General features: G+C 38.9%; 2 protein-coding genes and 1 long non-coding RNA gene across 6 annotated transcripts; 1 reads left to right on the top strand and 2 right to left on the bottom strand.

Annotated features, from left to right (window-relative positions):
- Window positions 1-3: 3 nt before the first annotated feature.
- LOC137123838 (bMERB domain-containing protein 1-like) lies at window positions 4-16,294 on the bottom strand. Of its 3 annotated transcripts, none has more exons than XM_067498111.1 (6): window positions 15,560-16,189; window positions 6,777-6,897; window positions 4,458-4,531; window positions 2,658-2,772; window positions 1,626-1,708; window positions 4-1,537 (listed from the first exon to the last, which is right to left on the bottom strand). In XM_067498111.1, the coding sequence occupies exons 1-6, from the start codon at window positions 15,861-15,863 to the stop codon at window positions 1,419-1,421; spliced, it is 816 nt and encodes a 271-aa protein (XP_067354212.1). In that variant the 5' UTR covers window positions 15,864-16,189; the 3' UTR covers window positions 4-1,418. The 3 variants fall into 3 exon arrangements, with proteins under 3 accessions (XP_067354212.1, XP_067354211.1, XP_067354210.1); XM_067498110.1 differs by lacking the exon at window positions 15,560-16,189 and adding an exon at window positions 11,649-11,938; XM_067498109.1 differs by lacking the exons at window positions 4-1,537; window positions 1,626-1,708; window positions 2,658-2,772; window positions 4,458-4,531; window positions 6,777-6,897 and adding exons at window positions 12,371-14,125; window positions 14,605-14,634; window positions 15,183-15,253 and having other exon boundaries at window positions 15,560-16,294.
- Window positions 15,686-20,685, bottom strand: ntan1 (N-terminal asparagine amidase). 2 transcript variants are annotated; one of them, XM_067498105.1, is made up of 11 exons: window positions 20,546-20,685; window positions 19,946-20,048; window positions 19,594-19,659; window positions 19,371-19,479; window positions 19,199-19,272; window positions 19,050-19,103; window positions 18,902-18,955; window positions 18,710-18,807; window positions 18,509-18,622; window positions 16,200-18,349; window positions 15,686-15,784 (listed from the first exon to the last, which is right to left on the bottom strand). In XM_067498105.1, the coding sequence occupies exons 1-10, from the start codon at window positions 20,624-20,626 to the stop codon at window positions 18,179-18,181; spliced, it is 924 nt and encodes a 307-aa protein (XP_067354206.1). In that variant the 5' UTR covers window positions 20,627-20,685; the 3' UTR covers window positions 15,686-15,784; window positions 16,200-18,178. The 2 variants fall into 2 exon arrangements, with proteins under 2 accessions (XP_067354206.1, XP_067354207.1); XM_067498106.1 differs by lacking the exons at window positions 15,686-15,784; window positions 18,902-18,955 and having other exon boundaries at window positions 16,643-18,349.
- On the top strand, window positions 18,234-20,039 carry LOC137123839 (uncharacterized). Its single transcript, XR_010913886.1, has 3 exons — window positions 18,234-18,374; window positions 19,607-19,692; window positions 19,902-20,039. It is a non-coding gene; the product is annotated as an uncharacterized lncRNA (long non-coding RNA).
- Window positions 20,686-20,931: the final 246 nt, after the last annotated feature.

Consider the following 20,931-nt stretch of genomic DNA (forward strand, 5'->3'; position numbering starts at 1 on the left):
TCATGTTCTTGAAAGATGCTCTTTATTTAAACATATATATGTATATATATACAAGTAGTTTCAGCTTATTTTCTGCATATTTGTTCAATATTCCACATTAGGACCATTATAAACTCACTACTACTAGAGAACGCTAAATGTCAGTAAGGAATGTAAAGTGACAGCAACACTTTGCGTGGCAGAAGTCACTAATGTCCTACACTCAACATACAGTCTATTACAGGCATTTACAAGAGTTGCATTCATTTCCTGGAGTTTGATTAAAAACGCAAGACTCAAAATTCAGAGGATGCAAGTTGTCCACTATATCCAGAGCTAAAAATTATATCCTATTACCACAGTCAGTATTTCTTGGTAGCTGATGGCTGAGATGATGTTAATATGGCCATGGTTTAAGGACTCATCTAAATGAAAGGGATACTTGACTAAAAACACTGAAAACTGTCTTTCTGAACATTGGAGGCCTGTTGGGTGCTAAACTTTAGAAATGTATGTTTTACTGTTGTCTCTCTTTATATGTATATAAAGTCAACTCGATGTTCCTTTGGTTTGATCTTGTGACCCCTTTTCCCACCATTGACTGCTCCTTAAAATTTAAAGAAGCCTCTGTTGAGACTGTTCCCAAATTTCAAACCTTGTATTGGCTTTCTCATCAGAGTTTCCTCATGTGTCTGTTAATGTTTGACATTGTATAATCTTCCAATTCCTTTTGTCCAGAGGACTAATGCGTCAAAACAGAGCCAGAAATATTGCTCATGTTCAACATAAAAGCATTCACTGGCTAAAGATCCACATTTACCAGTTTTGTACTTTGTTCATCCCACTTGGGAACAGTGGTGAAAATGTCTATCTTCAATTCTTTGTGTTAAGTGACTGAAATAGAAGAAATACTTGTCAAACATAAGTGGCTAAAAACAAAAGTGTTTTTTTTTTTCCCTGTCAGACAGAGCTTCAACACCTATATTTCACTTTGTGAACATTGTGCTTGTAGTTACTCTACTTTTATACATTATCAAAGACATGCCTTAAAATGAAAACAAATGAGCCCATATGATTCTACATCCAGTTGGGTGCAAAGGTTCTTATTTTTAAATATCAGAGTAAAACCGTTTTTTTTATTCATCATATTTAACATTCAGCTTGTACAATTGTTTTTATCAGAAATTAAAGTACAATTTTAATATTGTATCAGGGAGGATTCACAATTTTGCATCCAACTGTATGTATAGGATGGATTTATTTTTATTAACACCCATGGGATCAGTTTCCAAGTCTTTATTTAAATTAGCAACCTGACCTGAATAATTGTGATGTGAAATTCAGCTAACTAAGGTTCTGAGTCACAGGAAGTGATGCGCTCAAACGTGTGTGTGTTTGTGTGTCTGTTTGTGTGTGACAGGTAAATTGGTTTCAGTCAGTTACATGACAGCACACTGGGTGGCTCCGCAGCAGTCCTTAATGATGGCCACCCCTGACTTTGTGATAGACGGTTTGTTGAGGGGAGGATCTGGGATTTGTCTCCTAGGCCTTGGAGGGTCTTGTTATATAAAAAAAAAAAAGGGGAACAGAAATTATCAAACCATCAAAGTAAATTGCACATTTCTCCTTTATGTAAAAACACTCACTTTTTGTGACTTTGAGCTTCTTCTCTTGAGGCATCAGCTTCAGCCTTAGAAACTCAGCCATCTCCTTGTCCTCCTCTCGCTCCCTTAGGGAAAATAGACACCTATTAGGTTGCAATTCTATGGATAATAGTTAAAGTTTGTGATTGTGATTACAGTATTTTATCTGATTCGTATAGTACATGGTCTTCTTAGATTCGGTATCCCTTAAACTGTTTTCATAGATACTTAACATTTTTTCATTCTCCATAAAGACTCTTATGTAATCTGAATCCAAAACTTTAAAAAAAAAAAAAAAAAAAAAAATATATATATATATATATATATATATATATATATATATATATATATATATATATATATATATATATATATATATAGCGAAAAACCTGTTTTGTTCTTGTTAACGCGTGGAATTAAATGTAAAATGACGGGCAAAGATGACAGTTTTTAACCATTTAAAATGAACGTGTAAAAAGGTGAGGGTCTAGATATGTCCTAAAACACCTGTGCATGTTTTAGATGTAGTCCCTAATTTTCTGGATGCGGAAATGCAGTTGTAAGGTTTCATATCTACGTTCAGATGCCGGATTAGTTTAAAATGCGTTTTTACAAGAATTTCAGAAAAACCTATGCTTAGCTGTGACTTAACAAAATGCACAACCAGGGGCTTCATGTGGCCTTGGTGCATATCACAGCATTAAACCCACATGTGAACTGTTAAATAGCTAAAAATGAAATTTTCAGTTGTGCAGAAATGTGGTCATCCAGAGGTTTTAATCCAGCCTGGGGCTTCTATCCTGTTTATCTGACTGTGATCGCAGAAGCAGATGAGGAAGAAGAAAAGGACATTTGTTCTGCACACTTACTCTAATGAGTCTCCTTCCTGCTGTTTCTAAACCATCCTGTGTGTATGAAACACACAGAGACAGTGGATGCGGATCTTTCTAACGCTGTCTGAGTAAGAGTCAATCAGTCAGCTCAATCATACAACCTCCCCGATGTTAACTGTGCCTGTATGTCGGAGTGCTTCACCTTAATCTCTCCACCTCTGCATCATCAACCAGGAAATCTCTCTTCTGCACCAGTTTATGGATCTTCAGGATCAGCTCCTCTTCCCGCTGCCTGTGCTTCTTGGTTTTTTCTTTCTCTGGAGAAAAAGAAAGCGAATAAAAAGCTAAATGTCTGAATAAATAGATTATTCTATATTTTACTTTCTCACCTGAAACATCCCAGCTGATACTTTTTAGCTACCTGTACTTAACAAACTGAGCTCACAGCAAAGTCAGCTGGCTTTTAAAGTCTGTTTATGATGTGACTGTTTAAATTCTCTCCTCATGCATAATTTATAACAAACAAAGCGCAGACTTTATTATGCAACCAACAGAGCGTTCTTTTTTCTCTCGCTTGGAGAAGGAATTTGCATTCACAGTCCCAAACACTTGCTGTGTCTCACATCTCTGACCTTCAGATTGCACAGCGGCAGAAAGACAGACAAACTATAGGCAGATCAAACAGTGCACATACACAAACAGATGCTGAGGCAGGTGTCTTGCACTGCTGGTGTCTATGCTGTTTGGGAAAAAGGCTTAAAAAATGACTGCAAACATCAGCTCTTTCTACGGATCTGGAAATAAAGTGGAGCAGCGCAGTGTATCCCTCCGAGGCCAGGACAATCGCAGGGCAGCGAGACTGCGTCACATAAATCACAACGTCAGAGGAGCAGAGGAAGCAGCAGGCGGGGTCCTTGTGTCAAGGGACTCTCGCTGTGTTGGACTGGTGTAAAAGGACGCTCAGAGCCGCAAAGAGTGCATACAACAACGTCAACGAGCTGTACTCGTTGTGTATCCCAAGTGGTTCTAGGGCTGAGTATTGTGTCATTACAAACACATGCTGGATAGTTTAAGGGCTTTTTAAGGATTTCTATGCAGTTAATCGAAATCTAGTATATTTTACTACAGGTGGTCTCCAAATAATAAGTACCAAATGATTTTGTGTTTCTCCAACAGAACTTTTATTTCTGGCAGAAATGTGGAAATCTTTAAATTGTTAAAAAAATGTTCTATTGAAGAATGTTAAGCTACACGAGATACAGGGATAAATGAACATGAACTCTTATGTACATTTTAAAATAAGAAAAATATTTAAATTTAAAGGCAATAAAATCCAATCTGATGTTTGACACTGCTGAATCAGCTTTCTGTAATACTCTTTTCTACTTACGCAACAATTAAACCCCATTTTAGCATGTGATATTTTTCTGTCATTTTCTTTTTTGCCTCATTTGGTGCTGCTCAGCAAAACATCGCATTAACGAAGGCCTCTGCTGCGCATGTAAACACTCAGGAAGTGTGTTGTGTGTGCTGCTGTGGGTGATGCATCAGTGAACCACTTAGGCCCATTCTTACTGCACAGTAGACATAGCAGGCGGCACTGGACCTGACTGAGCAGTTGAACCAATATTTGATTCTGCACCACAAATACATCCATGGAATAAAATTGAGTGTTTACTGAAATTCATTTTTAGACACCTCCTCTGGAAAGCTTCACCCAGCTCACACTGCCTGCACAATGATGACGCATGTGTTTTTGAGTGCACGCCCCTAAGATTTCTGATCAATCCTACATGTAACAGTGTAACATTGCTTCCTATAAATCACCATGACGCCTGCCGAGGTTGCCAGAAAGCAAACGGCAAACTCCTTTTGGTCCACTCCAAACAGGGAGTGTGTTTCCTGAAAGGCTGACATCTGGTTTTCTTGACAGCTGACAGTCTGCGGGGCAGTATGTATATGTGTGTGTGAAGAGTATATACATGTGTGTAGGGAACTATACCTGGTACTGCAACAATCTGTCTCAGCTCCTGCTTTAAAGTCATGATATCTTTGCAGAGCTGAATGTCATCCATCCTAAAAGGAAATGTGACAGAAAACAGTAAATCACTGGCTTCCATCAGTTTCAAGAAAAACTAATGCTATTACCTGCTTCCCCTTGTACTTTACATATTCATGTGATTGAAATGAACTGAGGCAGAGTTAGATAGTGAACCCTAGATAAAGTAGCTGATAATATAAGGGAATGATTTCTATGAATAGATTTATATTTAGAAAATTGACCTGGCATCAGGCACCACTGTTTAATATTTAATGTTGGTGAGGCACAGAGAATCAATAAGAAATGTGAATATTAACATAAATATGAGTAAAACAGAATACAAATAAATGTAAAATGCAACATCAAACCAAGTGTTCATTAAATTTCATCTGTCATCATCAGGTCAATAACGTATTTTGTCCAATATATTAATTATTTCCATTCCCACATTCTCAGCTTCAACTGGTGCTAGTTAGCAAAGGTTAGAATTTTCACATATTGTTTTTCATATTGTTGTATTTTGTACAAATGTTTGCTGTTTCAGTTTTTAAACTATTGATTATCAGCACTTCATTTTCTGTTTCCTGAATAATATAATAATCCACAAATTATGGAGGCACTAATCAGTATGCTGCACTGTTGTACTTGTCATCTTGGTAATGTCACACAAGTAGAGTGTGTGCAGATAGAAAACTGGCAACATAAATCAATTCCCTCTGCTCTCCGAGCCTCCTGCAGCCTGACGTCTTGCCCTCTGGGCGTCAACATTGTCCCCTTTTTCCCTAAATCGCTCTCCGTCTCTCTCTCCGTGGAGCAGTGACACCTACCACAGATTTAATTCTTCCAGCGATGGATCAAGCTGATGACTCATCCACAGCCTCCGCCCTCCTCCTACACCTCCCTCTGCATTTCTCCCTGTTGCTTCCTCTTACACCCCCCCCCCACCCCTCCTTTCACCACCTTCCTCTGTGTCTCTCTCTCTCTATTTTTCTGCCTTGTTATGTCTTCTGTTCAACTTACTCAATGCTATCTGTGGATTTCAGCAGCTTCTGCACTCTGACACTCCATCTGCTAATTATGTGCGTGTATGTGCGTGTGCGTGTGTGTTTGTACATGTGTGTGTGTTTGTGTTTATGTGTCATCTTGAGTCACACCAATCATGACAGCATAGTGATAAGCAGTAAGCAGCGTGGTGCCTTAATGAAGCTGCTCAAGTGTTGGCCTAAACTGACAGTATGAAAAGAGTGAGATTTCTAACATGTGCAGCAGCTTTTTTCGATACTGCAGGTTTGTAATAAGCCACAAAACTGTCCAACTTGACATATTAGAGCGGTGATACAGTCTGATAAAGTTTTTATTTTTTAAAAAAGTGCATGAGACAGTGGATTTTATTTCCAAATTGAATTTGGTTTCATAAAAGTGCCAAATCCAATATATTTTCCCCGTTTTGCTTGGAGCACAATGTGTGTTAGAAAAATCTGATATTGTGACAAACAATATACCATTGTCAAATTTTACATTATACTTGTACAGTATATAAGAGATTAAGATGTGTTACCTGACATAACAAGTGTGATCAATCATTATTTATGCACTTTTCCAAGCAAAATGACATTTATAGTTATGGTTTCTCTTATTACTTGTCTTACATTGGAGTCTGAATATGTATTTGTTTTGGACTGATGCAGGATTTCTTAACCTTACAATCCAGGTAATTATGAAAATCATTCTTCTGCCTTTTGATGATCTACAGGCTAAATAAGAAAATTATCTGCAACTTAATGAAATTAAATAATAGTGAAAATACTTGCAGATTACTTGCTAGATAATTTTGACTTAGTAATGCATCGAAATCCATGTTGTCTTGCTGCCCTAACAATCACAGACACAACATTCCTGTTACAAAGGCAGTGAGGTAAAAAAGGACAAATTGTCATCCATAATATTGGCAGCTCCTGCCAATGACGAGCCACTGACTTCATCATGGTGACTCATTCAGCTGTATTGGCATGTCCAGCCCCCTGAATAATCAATGAACAAATGGACTGCTTCTTTCAGTATTGAACAGTGTTAAAGCAGCTGACTCGTATCACGAGGCAACAACACTTAAAAGCCTTTGCAGTGGCTTATGATGAGACTGTCAACTGTCATGGCAACAAGGCCAACCTTGTTATCCTCTCAAGGACATTAAGGAATTGTTATGACACTGTACTGATTACATCTCTGTTACACTCCACTTGGTGTTAGAAAAACACAGAAACTGATAATTCAGCAACTCACATGAATCTCAGCTCTGACTCCCGGCGCACCAGGACCTCTCGCAGGCGCTGGATACGAGTCATTTCAACCTCAATCTCCTCTGGTGACATGGTGCTTTCTGCCATAGACACATCTGAATGACCTGAGAGGCAGAGCGACAGCACGTAAAGTAACAATTAATACAGAGGAAGGAAACAGAGGCTTTAGAGCCAGTACTCAACATCTGAGATCTTAGTGGGGAATTTTTTTTTACTCCACAAGGCCATGTCTGTTACATAATTCCCTTCACCTTGGGCAGAGTTTAAAAGTTGAAATTACAACCAAAAAATAACATGTTAACAAGATGTATAATGAGAGCAGTTCTTCAGATATAAATGCTTAACTGAAAATCTATTTACTTTGCAGAAAAGCTGAATCTAATCTTTAAGGACATTTTCTAAAGAGGAAACTTGTTGAAATCAATCTGCTGTTGTAAAAGAGACATAATACTGACATGGATAAGGCAGCGGCTTAGTGCTGACTGGGTTTTTCCTGCCTCACCCAGACCACTGGCCTCACACTCTCCATATTTCCAATAGCATGCAAACCCACTGCAGCCACTGTATTGGCCAAACAATTATTGCCCTGATCAATGCAGTGACCACTAAAACAAATTGACCTTAGCAGAATCTAATAGCATACAAACAACAAATATACAGTATGATATTTTTAGCACTGACATTAGGTTAACAGTGTAGTATCTTACATTAATACTTTCATTGTAAATCCTTACGCTTTCTTTTTTCCCCAAATTCATATGTATCTGTATGTGTGATGATAAAATTATAAGGCCATTTGTTTAGCAATTCCATGCATTTTCAGAGGGAACAAGAGCCTCCATGCACTGAGGATGAAAGCACACCAACATGTACAGTGGGTAATTCATGATTAATGTGTGTGTATACTGTAGGTCGTGTTGACGTAGCCTGTTCCCCTTCTGTGGCTGAGCAGGGTAAAAAAACATAGAAGAGAAGAAAAGTCAAATCTAATAAAAATTAACACAGAACTCAAAAATGGACTGGACAAAATTATTGTCACCTTGTCAAAATTGTAAGAAATAATTGCTTTTCAAACATGTGATGCTCCTGTAATTTGTATTCAGACTCACCTATGGCAAGTAACAGGTTATAGTAATGACACTTCCAGTTGCAACCAGTTAAAAAGGAGAAAAGTTGACTCAACCGTTGTCTTGTGTAACACTGAGTATGGAGAAAAGAAAGAAGTTGTAGAAAAACATGGACAATGTCAAGGCTACAAGTCCATCTCCAGAGATCTTAATGCTCCTATGTCCACTGTGCGCAATATCATCAAGAGGTTTACAGCCCATGGCTGTGTAGCTAATGTCCCTGGACTGGACGGAAGAACAAAATTAATGAAACATTACAACAAAGGATTGTTTGAATGGTGGATAAAGAACCCAGATTAACTTCCAAACAAATTCAACCTGATCTGCAGACACAGGGTACAACCGTGTCCGCTTGTACTATCCGTCACCATCTGAATGAAAAGGGAGGCTATCAAAAGTAGGACATCATGGCGCCGCTTACAGAAAAAGAAAAGAGGCCTTCAAAGAAAAGAACACAGTCCCTCCAGTCAAACACGGTGGAGGTTCAAAGATGTTTTGGGGTTTGCTTTGCTGCTTCTGGCCCTGGATGCCTTGACTGGGTGAACGGTATCATGAAATCTGATTAACAAAGAATTTTGGGGAGCAACGTAGTGGCCAGTGTCAGAAAGCTGCGTCTCCACCAGAGGTCATGGGTCTTCCAGCAGGACAATGACCTGAAACACACTCAAGAAAGGTTCCAAACAAAGTGCTGGAGAGTTCTGAAATGGCCAGCAATGAGTCCAGATCTGAATCCCATAGAACACCTTTGGAGAGTTCTCAAAACAGCAGATGGTAGAAGGCCTCCTTCAAATCTGAATGACCTGGAGCAGTTTGCAAAAGAGGAGTGGTCCAAAATTCCAGTAGAGGGGTGTAAGAAACTCATTAATGGTTACAGGATGTGATTGATTTCAGTTATGTTTCCAAAGGGGGAGTAAACATAATTTTCATTTTTTGGGTTCTGTGTGGTGCTGTATCAGATTAGACTTTTCTATTGTTTTTGTTTATTTTTGTGTGTGTGTGTGTGTGTGTTGTTCCAGTGCAAACAAAAACAAATAGGACGTGACTATCAAAACATTTGTAATTGGAACAATTTTCTGAGAGGAGGGTTGCATTTTCTGACAGAATGGAAAAGGTGGGTGCTGATATTTTTAGCCATGTCTGTAGGTCCTACAAACATAGGAGGCCTTAGGGCCAAGTGCATGGTCAGCGATGGCCACAGATATAAGGCTGTCGCGAAATTTACAACTTATTAAAATATAAAACTATGTGGTGCTTGAAATATGTATGTGTAGCAGTGTGGAACTCATACTGCAGGCTTCGGGCCCTGCAGCTTCAATTCCAACCATTTCCAAAAACCTCTCCCACAAGTCCTTGATCCATAAGCAATAATTAATGGCTAGAGTTCCCATTTAAATAAAGGAAAAGTTAAACAGGCTAAATAATCATGACAAGTAAACAATTTGCAAAAACATCTAGCATTAAAACGTGTTAAACTTCACCTGGTCCCTCTTGAAGCCCTAATTGTTACGTTTTTGAGTAGAGCTGGAACATTTCACAGAAAAGCAAATGTTCCATAGCGTAGTGAGACTAGATGCTAACACAACGACACAGCTCAAACTAACACTTTTAAAAATAGTGATGAAAATCAAGCGACAAAATGTGTCATCAATGAGTGATATGCTGATTATTTTCTTTCCATAAATGTACTATCCACACAGATTCTTTTGTGCATATGGACGATAAAAGATTCTTCTGTCTACGCTGTCTGTGAGAAAATCCCATAGATCGACCTCCATACACTTCAATAAACAAACTGTTTGCATCTTTTTTCATTTAAACTTTTCTTTATTCGGGGTAAGAGGTGTTTCATAGGCGGCCACCTTGCTCTCATTCACCTGGTGCAGCCTAACCCAATGGCACCACAGGTCTGAGGGGGCTGAGCCTGCAGTCTTCCAATCGTGGATTTGCTTCTCTTACCACAGCTTTAAGCCAGAGATGTCAAATGTGATGTATGACATTTATCCACAGTATCTCTTTTAGCATTCGTAGCACACATTGAATTTGTCCTCCTGCAGCAACACAAACCGCAGTCTGCGTTTGTGATACTTTTCATGGACACTTGCTGAGGATGGAGCTGACTCACCACAGCAGACAGAAGTCTGCACAGAAGGGCCTGGTTTGTTTGTGTCGACGTGTCTGCTGACAATAGCTGCTGACGCCAAATCAAACTTTTTATCTTGAAAATGCAGTCTGAGGAATGTTTTGCCCTCTTTTTTCCTTTCCTTCACTTTTTCTTCACGCACCTCGTTCTTCTCTCTCTCTCTCTCTCTCTCTCTCTCTGGCCACACGCTCCTTATCAATAAGACCAAGCTGCATTAAGTCCCAACTGTGCCATTAAAAGTTGCAACGTGGCAATTCAGTAATGTCTTAACAGCTCCCTTTCATTTAACATCAGCTCACACATACTCAGAATTAAAAACATTACAAGAAAACAACAGCTTTGATACTCTGGGATTTAAATAAGCTTGTTCGCCAAGCACAGGCGAGGTTAATACAAGTTTTAGCATGTATTTTAGATATAAAATACATAACCAATTAATGAATTAGCCCCATTGGAATAAAATGAACTGGCTCATCTGTGAATTTCAGGATTATGGTTTAGTGAGTTCTAAACAGCTTGGAGAGTCTGGATCATGCACGGCGCAGCAACCACATGGGGCTCAACACCAGGGAATTTCAGCATCTGTATGACAGCCAATGCAGACGCCTCTGACACATCCTGCAGTCACACTTCACACACACTGCTGCTGCTGCTGCTGCTGCCTCTGGACAGCCACCCTCCTCCAAAGGAAAAAAAAACAGATGGCAATCACAAAATAGAAAATGCAAGTCAAACACGAGCAATATCTGTCTTTGATATATAAGAGTGAGGTGCTTTGCCTCTGTGTTGTTTTGTGCAATGATATGAAGTAGTTTTGATTCTCTGACTTGATCTTCACACCCTGCCCCGCTGTGACGACTTACCCTCAGTAGAACCAACTAAATACACATTGGAAATTATATGTTGTCATTTGGTTGCTTGGGTCAACACATGCGTCATTTGTCGCCCTCCACCTGCAAGGGCTCTACAGCTTATGTTTATTTTTGTCAAAACTGTTTTTATTGCCTCAGCCCACATTTTGTTTGCTGTAGCATGTTTAGAACTGAACTGATTTGTCAATTAACTGAAAACAAATAGTAATTCATGATGCAAACATGCATTCAAACAACCATCAGGGTCTCCAGAGGGACACTTATCTGCTTGAAAGTTATCCTCAAGAGTATGCAGTAAAAAAAAGGGGATTATTCAAAGTTTCCTAAACTGTCACACATGTGAAATAAAAACCCACTAGAAGAAGCAGCTTTTTGATCCGAGAAGACTGAAAGCTTTCTATGCTCCTGTTTTGTGTTTGCGCATCAGCTTAGACTGAATTAAATGACCAGACACGTTCAAAATGAGTTGGGCTTAATTTAGATGGATATGTCTTGGGTCAAGTCCATTTATGAACCGTGCGATGCCCATGATGCCCCTGTGGGGGATTAACAGGCCCTTTTAGTACCAAACCTTTGTGAGTCACGCATTAACCACTTCAACGCTGCCCGCTCACTGGGCTTTCAAAGAGCCGGGCGTGTTGTACAAAGAGAAAACTGGTTAAATCTGATTCCATAGCTCTGTGAAACAAACTCATATTTTGATGCACGACGCTCACCTTTGTCCGTCGTCCATGCCGTTTCCGACACGGCACCGTAGCTCCTGAGCGCGCGCTCGGTGTCTGAAATAGATTTCTTCAGTTCCATGTCGGTGCAGTGCTCGCCAACCAAGAAAACAGGTCGTCCTTCAGGCTAAATCTGCACGGCTCCTTGGTGTGTATCGCTCCAGATAGGTCGGTTTCACCCGATCACAAGGCTCCAGCGACCCGAGACGTTAAGCATCTTTCTCCAAGCTTTCTGATCCCTCGACTTGCGGATGGAGAGATGATGCGAGGAGCATGCGCAATGCGGGCAGAGATGTGAGGACTTGGGAAACACCCACTTGCACCGAGGTGATGTTAAAAATAAAAACGCCCTTAAATTTAAATTTGAACTTCGTGCATTTTTGTGTTTAATACATGTAGAATATGTAAAACCTTTCTTAAGACACATTTAATATAGTCAACGTTAGGAGATATAAAAACTGCTTTTATGCTCAACCTAAAACATGGTTTTTATTCATTCTCGTGAATTTTCACACTACTTAAAAACTAATTTGGGATGATTTAAAGTCTGAAAGTTAACTAAATGAACTGCTTAGACAACACAAGAAAACTGTGGTCCTGTTCAAAATTCTCGGGTCTAGTTATGAAGGTTTGAAGCAACCAAATTTCTGTGATAGAAGATGGTTTTGGGTTATGGCTGCATGCTTCTTCAGTAGACAAAGTAGACAAAATCAATGGGATGTTTTCCATTTATTCAATAATAAATATTGCCCTACCACAAATAAATGTAAATGCTTTGCAAAATGTGATCATATTTTCATACATTACAATCAACAGCACCGATACGTTTTTTAAATCAAAAACTTTAAAAATCAAGATTGTTTTTTAAATATTGAGATGTTGCACATAAAATAGCATTGAAACGATGTCTGATAGAAAGAAATCATCACCTTTAGTACTTTCATGTCTGTGTCCCATTTTAAACATAATTTTTATGTTTAACTGTATAAATACAGTCTTGTTTTAAAGTCTCTCTGCAAGACCAGCAATTTCACTTATACATGTGAATGCACTTTTCTGCAGAGACAGGACAGCAGAAACCAGTATAAATATCTGTTTAGATATTATAATATATAATATATAATATATTAAGTCTGTAGACAGGAAAAACAGCTCCTCTACTGACCTGCAGCCTGCTCACAAAGATGACCTTTGTAAAAACCTGTTCAGTGAAAGCATCAGACATTTCATGAATTACTGTTATTATTTACAAGTTAACCTGTAAAGTAATTTTTTTCACAAAGAGGTTACCAATTTAAAATGTTTATGATAGAAAAACCTAAGGAATTGTGCAAAGATACAGACAGCGTGCTACATAACTAATACACAACAGGCAGGCAGGATTTCCTTATTCAAGTAAATGGATTGAAAACTCAATGAATCTTTTTCATTAAAGTAACTCAAAATAATCTTCAGTAGTAAGTTATTACTATAACATTTAGATATAAATATGCAAAATATGTAGTTTAAATGTTTGATGCTTGGGTGCACTCTGTGAATCCAGTTTCTGTAATAGGGTTCTTGCACTTAAATGTTAACTGGAACCATAGCAGATAGAAATCAGGAGGCAGCCTAAGCACTTGTGATAAGGAGGAGTGATATTTCATCTCTAGTGAAATTGGCCACTGACCAGGTTTTATGAAGGTAAAGGTCTAAGGCTAGCTGCCCGTCCACATAGTGTTAATGTTTCCCCACAAACACACAAATTAATCAAAACTTTCATTTAGATGGAAAGCAGAGGAATCTGGAACAGCAACCTTACACTGTTCCATCAGCTTTCCATCCAGACATAAAGGTTCTCAGAAATCATTTCTTTTGTATGGTCCAATTGAAAACTCCTTTTTCTTAATGCAAGCACAAAAGACTGGATTTATAAAAAGAAATCAAACCAAATGAGAAATATAACATGGTGATTGTCCCCTATGGGATTAAATTATAGGAATGATAATACATTTTTCACCGAGCCCATACACTCTGGGATTACAGAAATATATATGATTTATGCATACACTTGCTGGAGGATGTTCCCGTAGCACTTCACAGCTCCAGACCGCGTTTTTAGCTTGACCCCATTGACACTTTGACCTCAAACCCCAGCAGTGGTAGTGCAACATTAAAGACAGGACAACCGTTGACTGGTCCAGCTAAGTCCTGTTGAGGGTCGTTCAGTCCACATTTTGCTTCCCTCTTTAACAACCTATATTTCAGTTCTTACACACTTCCTTGGGAGCCACTACCTTGTCTTCAGACGCTACTTTTTCCATTGTGGAAACAGTATCACTCTCTTTAGAGGGGAAAATCCATGCCAAAGCAGCACTAGCAGTGCCATCACCACTCTGAAGCGAGAAACAAAGGAAGGTGGCCCAGACAAAGGCGCAGCAGCCGGTAAAAGTGGTCCGCACATACAGAGGCACCAAGGCGAAGTTAAGAAACTTGGAGAAGCAGATAAAGAACATTTAATGTAGACCACAGTGATTGCACGTTTAATATTTACACCTCAAAATAAGTAGTTTGCAAAGCTAAATAATTTCTATACAAATGTAGTCTGATGTCATACAGAGACTAAATGTCTAAAGAATAAAAATAAAATACATTTTTTGTAATCAAACTTTCTGCTCGTCAGTTGCGTGCTAGGATTTGGACAAGACTAATATTTCAAGTGTTCTACTGGTTTACCTTTCAAAATCCATCCGAGGAAAAAATGTTGGTAATTTTGCTTATATTTTAATAGCCAAACTTTTCATGAAATGTGATATTTTATCAGTAAGGAGGATCTATGCTCAAAGATCCTAATTTTAACTGATGTCAGGTTTTGTTAGAAGTGGTGGAAAGCTCTGAATCATTACTGAGCGGACACTAGTTCCCAATGGTTGAAAACTACCATCGATGCACAGGAGATGTTAATATTTACCTGCATGAATGGCCAGAACATTAGCCCTGTCTGAAATAAGAAACAGACAGCACACCAGTCATTAGTGAACTTACGAAATATTGAGAACTTAAGAACGACCAACAATGGTAAACATTGTTCAAGGTTAGTGACTACGGGGATCTGTCTTGGCAGAAGTGAGAGATAGATAATGTTTCTCTGAAAAACTCAATGACACATGACTAATAGGGAATAAACTGTTATACTGGCAAACAGAACCAGGGTTAAAGAAAAAGAGAACAGGCAGGCAGACAAACAAACAGGGCAGGTAAACAGGCAGGCAAGCAAGCAAGTCGTCAGGAAAAAAACAAAAAACAAATAAGACACATGAGACAAACAGAGTGAGCATGATCAGAGAACCAGGCAGCAAACAGTGGGGAAAGCTGGATTTAAATTAGCAGGGGAACAGGCCAAACTTATCAGGGTTGATGGTGAGTGATGAAGATGGTCACAGTCACTGGGCAGGAAACAGAACTGAGGAACTACAAAATAAAGGTTGAAAACAGGAAGTAAACTCGTGAAACAAAGACACAAAAGTCCTGGATCATGACACTTCTCACCTTGTATGTATTGAGGAATTTCTTTCTCCAGTCTTCCATGATGTCCTCTTTGCCCTCCAAGAAGCTGACGCCTAGTTGAAATAAGACACGCGTCAGTTCCCTTTCTGAGTACAAACTACAAATGGTTTGGCTGTTAACAGTGCACATGTAAGGTGTGTCTCTTTAGAAGTGGAAAAAACGATTCTAGTGTTTTCAAAACATTATCAGTGCAAAGCTCACATGTAAACAGATGAGCGGCTGTACCTAATTTATTCAGTTTCAGTTAATCCTGCAGGCCATTCAACATTAAAACGATTGTTTTGTCACTATTTGGATGACTGGACAGATAGGTGACGTTTCAAAGTTAACCGGCGCCGGCATTTGTTCTACTAACCGACCTGTGTAGAAGACAGAGGTAGCCAGCGGCGCTGCTGTAGTCTGGTCCAGGATCAGTTTCCTCATTAACATCCCGACGGACCTCCCGGGAAACCTTCGCTCCAGGTACCGCATCCAGAAGTAATTGAAGTTGCCATGGAAACTGAAAGCGACCAGGGCGACGTTCCGCGTGTGGCTCCAGTCCATTTTGTCCGTTCGCGAGAACCACTGGTGGACGAAGTCCCCTCCTGCGAACAGGCAGCCGTAAAGAGTAACGTTGGTGGCCCACGGAAACCGACGGACATGTCTCAAAAACGCCGTCCGCATTATTTCACAGCCCTTGTCACCCCTAGACGTGAAATGGTTATTTCATCTCCGTGACGTGAACTGACGTTAAGGGTGTGCTCGGTTTAGCTACATGTTACTATCTGGTTGGTTAAAACCACATAGTAACGAGCAATCTGATCTCTGCGGCATCGCGTATACTGTACATTTCAGTTACTTTAAACGCTCACTCAACTCCTTTCAACGACGAAGTGTTTTTCATACAGCGGACGATAATGTCGGATAACGCCGTCGTTTACTAGCATTCTACAACTGGCTAAAGACCCCGAGCCTGCTACTCGCCGGGTCGGTCTTTCTGCGTGAAGTAACGCTACGCACCTTTAAGTTAAGCAGAGTCGAAGGGCGGAGCGACCTTCATACCTCACAGTGTTTCATGGGCCACAGCAAATTGAGGCCTGGAGACGATGATATCCTCCGTGACGATGATAAAATCGAGTGACTCCAAAGGGAAGGCTTTTTTTTAATGGTCTGCCAAGTTACAATTTTACAAAACTAACGTCAAAATGTTTTTTGTTTTGTTGTTTTTTGTATCCTCTATCTTATGTTGTGTATGCGAGATTTCATTACATTACTGGCATATTTGTGATAAGCTACTTACACCTAGTGTATTGGTTTCTATATGTAATGCAATATACAGCAATAATAGGTATTGCTGTAATGTAATTACAATGTAATTCACTCTTGAACACTCATTGTAGATATACAGGTACATTTATTTACACAAAGTATGTTCACAAGTTGTAACAAGTTGCACTTGTTATGCATTGGGCACCTTGCAATCTTCTGAAAAAAACAACTAATCAAAAGACCTTAAACAGTATTAGATAATACTGTTGGAATTTTTAGTTTGAAAAAAGACAAAACTGAATAGAATCCTTATAATCCTTTTTGAAAAAACATCTATACACATGCAAGTTTCAAAGCAAAGAATATAGCAGGCTGTGATAAAATTTCACCTTACAGTCTCATTAAAAAGGTGTATGTATAAACTAAAATGAACTTTGTTCAACAATTCAAAGGTGAGCAATCACTACTCGTTTCCTTTGCCAAAATATATTTTTTATTGTTGTTGCAGCTTGTGCCACACCTGAAACTACTCTTTACTAGTATGTCAAGCTTGATGTTTAAACATCATACAGATGTTTTAGGTATGTTTTAGCCTTTAGTTTAGAGATTGGTTTCCTGTTTTTGGCTTCAGACATTTAATAAGGTAAAGATTTGTATGAGTTTTAACTTGCAGGCTAGGCAATCCCAATCATTGTCTGTTTTTTTGTTAAATTATGGAGATTCGTACTGGATTCATGTGTGTAGGAAAAGCCAACATCTCTGATGTGAGAGCAGTCTGGACAATCAATACACTGGTAGAGTGGTGGTCTACAGACCATAGGGTCAGAGGTTCAAGCACTGCTCTTCCCACCTACATGTCCAAGTGTTCCTTGGCAAGACACTGAACCCCCAAGAGCCCATCCCCAGCCATGCAGTGCTGGTCCCAAGCCCGGTAGAAAGTGGGGAGGGTTAAAAAAATGGCACAAAATTGATTTGGCACAAAAAACTTTGCCAAATCAACATGCGGACAAAATGATCTGATGTTGTGACCCTGAACTGACAGGATAAGCCGAAAGGACAAAAAAATAAATGAATAAAAAATACTGTGCCAAATCAACATGAGGACAAAATGATCCGATGTTGTGACCCTGAACTCACAGGATAAGCCGAAAGGACAAAAAAACAAACCAAAGAAACAAACCAAAAAAACAAACCAAAACACTAAATCCATATAACCCTTTGCTTCTATTCACACTTTTCATGGCAACCTGATGCTTAAAAATGGTAACTCAACATATTTTAATGGCGGTCAAAAATTAATTCTATGAAAGTTGATCTTCATTTTGCATGCGTAAACTGAACTTATAAAAAACGTTGTAGTATACAGGCTATTAAAAAAAAGAATTTAGCTCGGTGTTTTAACTATACACACGAAGACAGGAATAGGACATTAACCATTACTTACTGCAATACTGCGGGCTACACAATATGAAAACTTTATACAACATCATATAAATGGAAATTGACTAATAGGCATGAACAGAATCAGTTATTCTTTCTTTAGTCTCTTAAATGGAACAGCCAGCTGTGTCAAGTGAGCCTTTCATCAGACATGCTGTACTCTTTGGTCACCTGGTTAAGACACAAAGAACAAATAACAGATACACAGTGGATGGGTCACAGTGTATCCATAGAGCTTAGAAGCAGTCAGGTTCCACCTAAGGTTCAGTGAAACATGGGAGCCGGCCCCTTTATTGCTGGACAATCCTCTCCCAGTCCCCGCTTTCAGTCCTCTGGTAAAGCTGTGGCTGACTGGCAGGAAACAGGCTATCGGAGTTGGGGTGCTCTAAAATGAACTGGATAGTAGACTTCGTGTGTTGGACAAAGTAGGGTGGCTCGGCCATGGGAGAGGTGGACAGGTACTTTGCAAGAAGGAGAAAAACCAGAGTAAATATTTGTTTTAAGCTACTTTGTAGAGTGCTTTGTTACTCACCTAAGATATGTTTGTGTCATAATAGAATACTTTAGTGTATTTAATTATACAGTATATATAACATTTAAAGGATTCTAGATACATTTACCTTTAAAATTGTGTCATCATCTTGTGACAACCAGAAGGCAATGTCCAGATTTGGAGACCACTTGCAGGGGCCAATTTTTACAAGTCTTTGACTTGAGTCATATATATCAGCCATCTGCAGGAGGAAAAGAAAATTGTATTATTGATCTTTGGATTTAGTTTTGTGTCTCAAACAAATTAATTATTTTGCATTTTAGATTACCTGTCCCCCAGTAAAGGTCCGTGCAGATCGCAGCTCCTCTGCAGGTCCTTTATAAGTGAATGACGCGGGAACCACATCCCCTGATTTAACATTTACACCTGTGCAAAATCATAGACAAAATATATTAGAATGCACATTCAATTACTGTAAAAGGATACATCCTTCTTAATCTTTAGTCTATTCATCACTTACATATTCCATATACTACAGGTCTATGTGTTCCATCAACAATGATGTCATTCATTTCTACAACATCAGAAAACGCAATATTTGATTACAGGACATCATGACTACTGGATTGGTTTTGAACAAAATGAAATATCAAACTTCAGCAGTTTACCTGTGATGCAGCATGTTTCCAGATGAATATCCTCTTTATGTTTCTGGAATGCTACTGTTAAGTGAAAAGAGTCTTTGTAAGTTATGCATAGCTTAAGTGTTGTCTACTTAACATTACCATTGGATATGAAGTAGCTTAATGGTCCTTACTCAATATGTTAAGGCTGAGTTTATGAGATGCCTTTGACTCATCATCAAACCCCCCGACAAGATGAAGCTCAAGTCTGTATAATGAAAAGGAAATAAAAGGTAGGAAGATTTTTAAAAAATCATAACAATTTCATACATAGACTTCAATAGTGTGCTCATCTGTGTTTCATACCTGCCATCATTACTGACGTCACTCAGTGATGTGACAGCTTTCACAAGGCGTGGTACCTCTGACCAAGTGCTGGAGCCATCACAGTGAGCCAGGCAAACAGCTCCACTTCCTAAGAAATGCGAAAATTCAGTGATGATAGACTTTATGGAAGTCCTTCCTTGACTTCACAGATAGGAAGAACCAAGCATACTTGTAAAAGACACTTTTAATAAAAGAACATTACCTGTGTGTCGCAGCACAACCAAATGGCAGGTGGTGGCATCATCAGATCCAATGACTGAAACACAATCTATGGAAGACAAGAAGGAAAGGTTAACATGGGGTATGGGAGTCGGTTACTATCTAAAAAAACAAAACCCTAACAGCAGCGTTTAATACAAAACATTTCATTTTATTAAAAATCCTCATTGCCACATATTCACAAGTGTTCTGTCTAGATTTTAAAACATATAACAATGGCTACTGTGCTTACTCAGAGGGACTGTCACCATACCTGTCGCTACATTTTGTGTTTTCTTTTTTCCCCCACAGACGACAACAAATTAAGTGAAGAGATGGAAATCATCTTCACTTACCGTCCGCTGGAGTTGTTGCAGCAAACTCTCTCTGTTGGACATACAGTAGTTGCTTCGGGTCGATATCAGCAAGTGGCTTGGAGCGAAATACTCTTGCATTTTCCTGTGAAATAATTAGTAAAAACTAGAATTTAGAAAATATACTAAAGCAGATTCTAGCCATTGTGGGTTTGCAACACTAAAAGCAACAGACAGACCATTAATCTAGTGCTGCTCAGTGTTACTTCATAGGTATAAATACTGACTGTAAACTTTTACATTGGGATCTGATTGGTCCTCTTCTAATTTGACTACACCATTTAATTTGATTCCCTAGCCATCATTATTTACTAAATTTGACTACAAAATACCCAACTCGTGCCACTATACGTACGATCCTTGTACGTTATGTCAAATACAAATTTCGTAAAGTTTCCTCAATCCTCAAGTTAGAATTAGTTGCACCCAAACGTTACACCCATTCCCATTCATTAATGTAATTTATGTATTAGTATTAGCTAACTGCCAGTCTGTAAGGTGATTACTTAAAGAAAAGCACTACCGAATGGCCCTAAGACCTTCTCAGCATACTACATTTAGCCACACTGTGCGGAAACAAACCTTCAAATGCGGGTATTTGTCGAACAGTTCTGCTGTCGAGCTTATGCAGTCAATTCTTCGATTTTGAATAAACAAGGGCATTTTCGTATGCGAAGTCCACTTTAAATGTTGTTTCTTTCCAGACTAACGTTATTTATAAAGATATTAAAAATTAATAATAGTTATAAAGAATTATAACTTCATATTTCTATAGCACAATATATGTAGTAAAAATGCAGTAACTGTGGACACCGGCTATTGCTCATCGCCCTGAACATCCCGAGAGTTCGTCTTCTTCTACGGTTATTTATTCGCTTTGAAAAGGCTCCAACTCTCTCAGTCTGACACACCGCCACCAACCGTTAAGCAACAAGAATCCAATTCACCAAGACGACTTGTTGACATTT

Source organism: Channa argus, chromosome 3 (genome assembly GCF_033026475.1).
Source record: "Channa argus isolate prfri chromosome 3, Channa argus male v1.0, whole genome shotgun sequence".
NCBI classification, from domain to species: Eukaryota; Metazoa; Chordata; class Actinopteri; order Anabantiformes; family Channidae; genus Channa; species Channa argus.

Coding starts and splice junctions, on each gene's coding strand:
- LOC137123838 (XM_067498111.1), bottom strand. CDS start 15,863: ATGCGGACGGCGTTTTTGAGACATGTCCGTCGGTTTCCGTGGGCCACC. Junction 6,898..15,559: donor TACCTCTGTCTTCTACACAG/GTCGGTTAGTAG, acceptor TCTGCCTCTCAG/GTCATTCAGATGTGTCTATG. Junction 2,773..4,457: donor ACAGATTGTTGCAGTACCAG/GTATAGTTCCCT, acceptor CTTTTTCTCCAG/AGAAAGAAAAAACCAAGAAG.
- ntan1 (XM_067498105.1), bottom strand. CDS start 20,626: ATGCCCTTGTTTATTCAAAATCGAAGAATTGACTGCATAAGCTCGACA. Junction 18,956..19,049: donor GGAAACATGCTGCATCACAG/GTAAACTGCTGA, acceptor CTGATGTTGTAG/AAATGAATGACATCATTGTT. Junction 18,623..18,709: donor GGACCTTTACTGGGGGACAG/GTAATCTAAAAT, acceptor TTCCTCCTGCAG/ATGGCTGATATATATGACTC.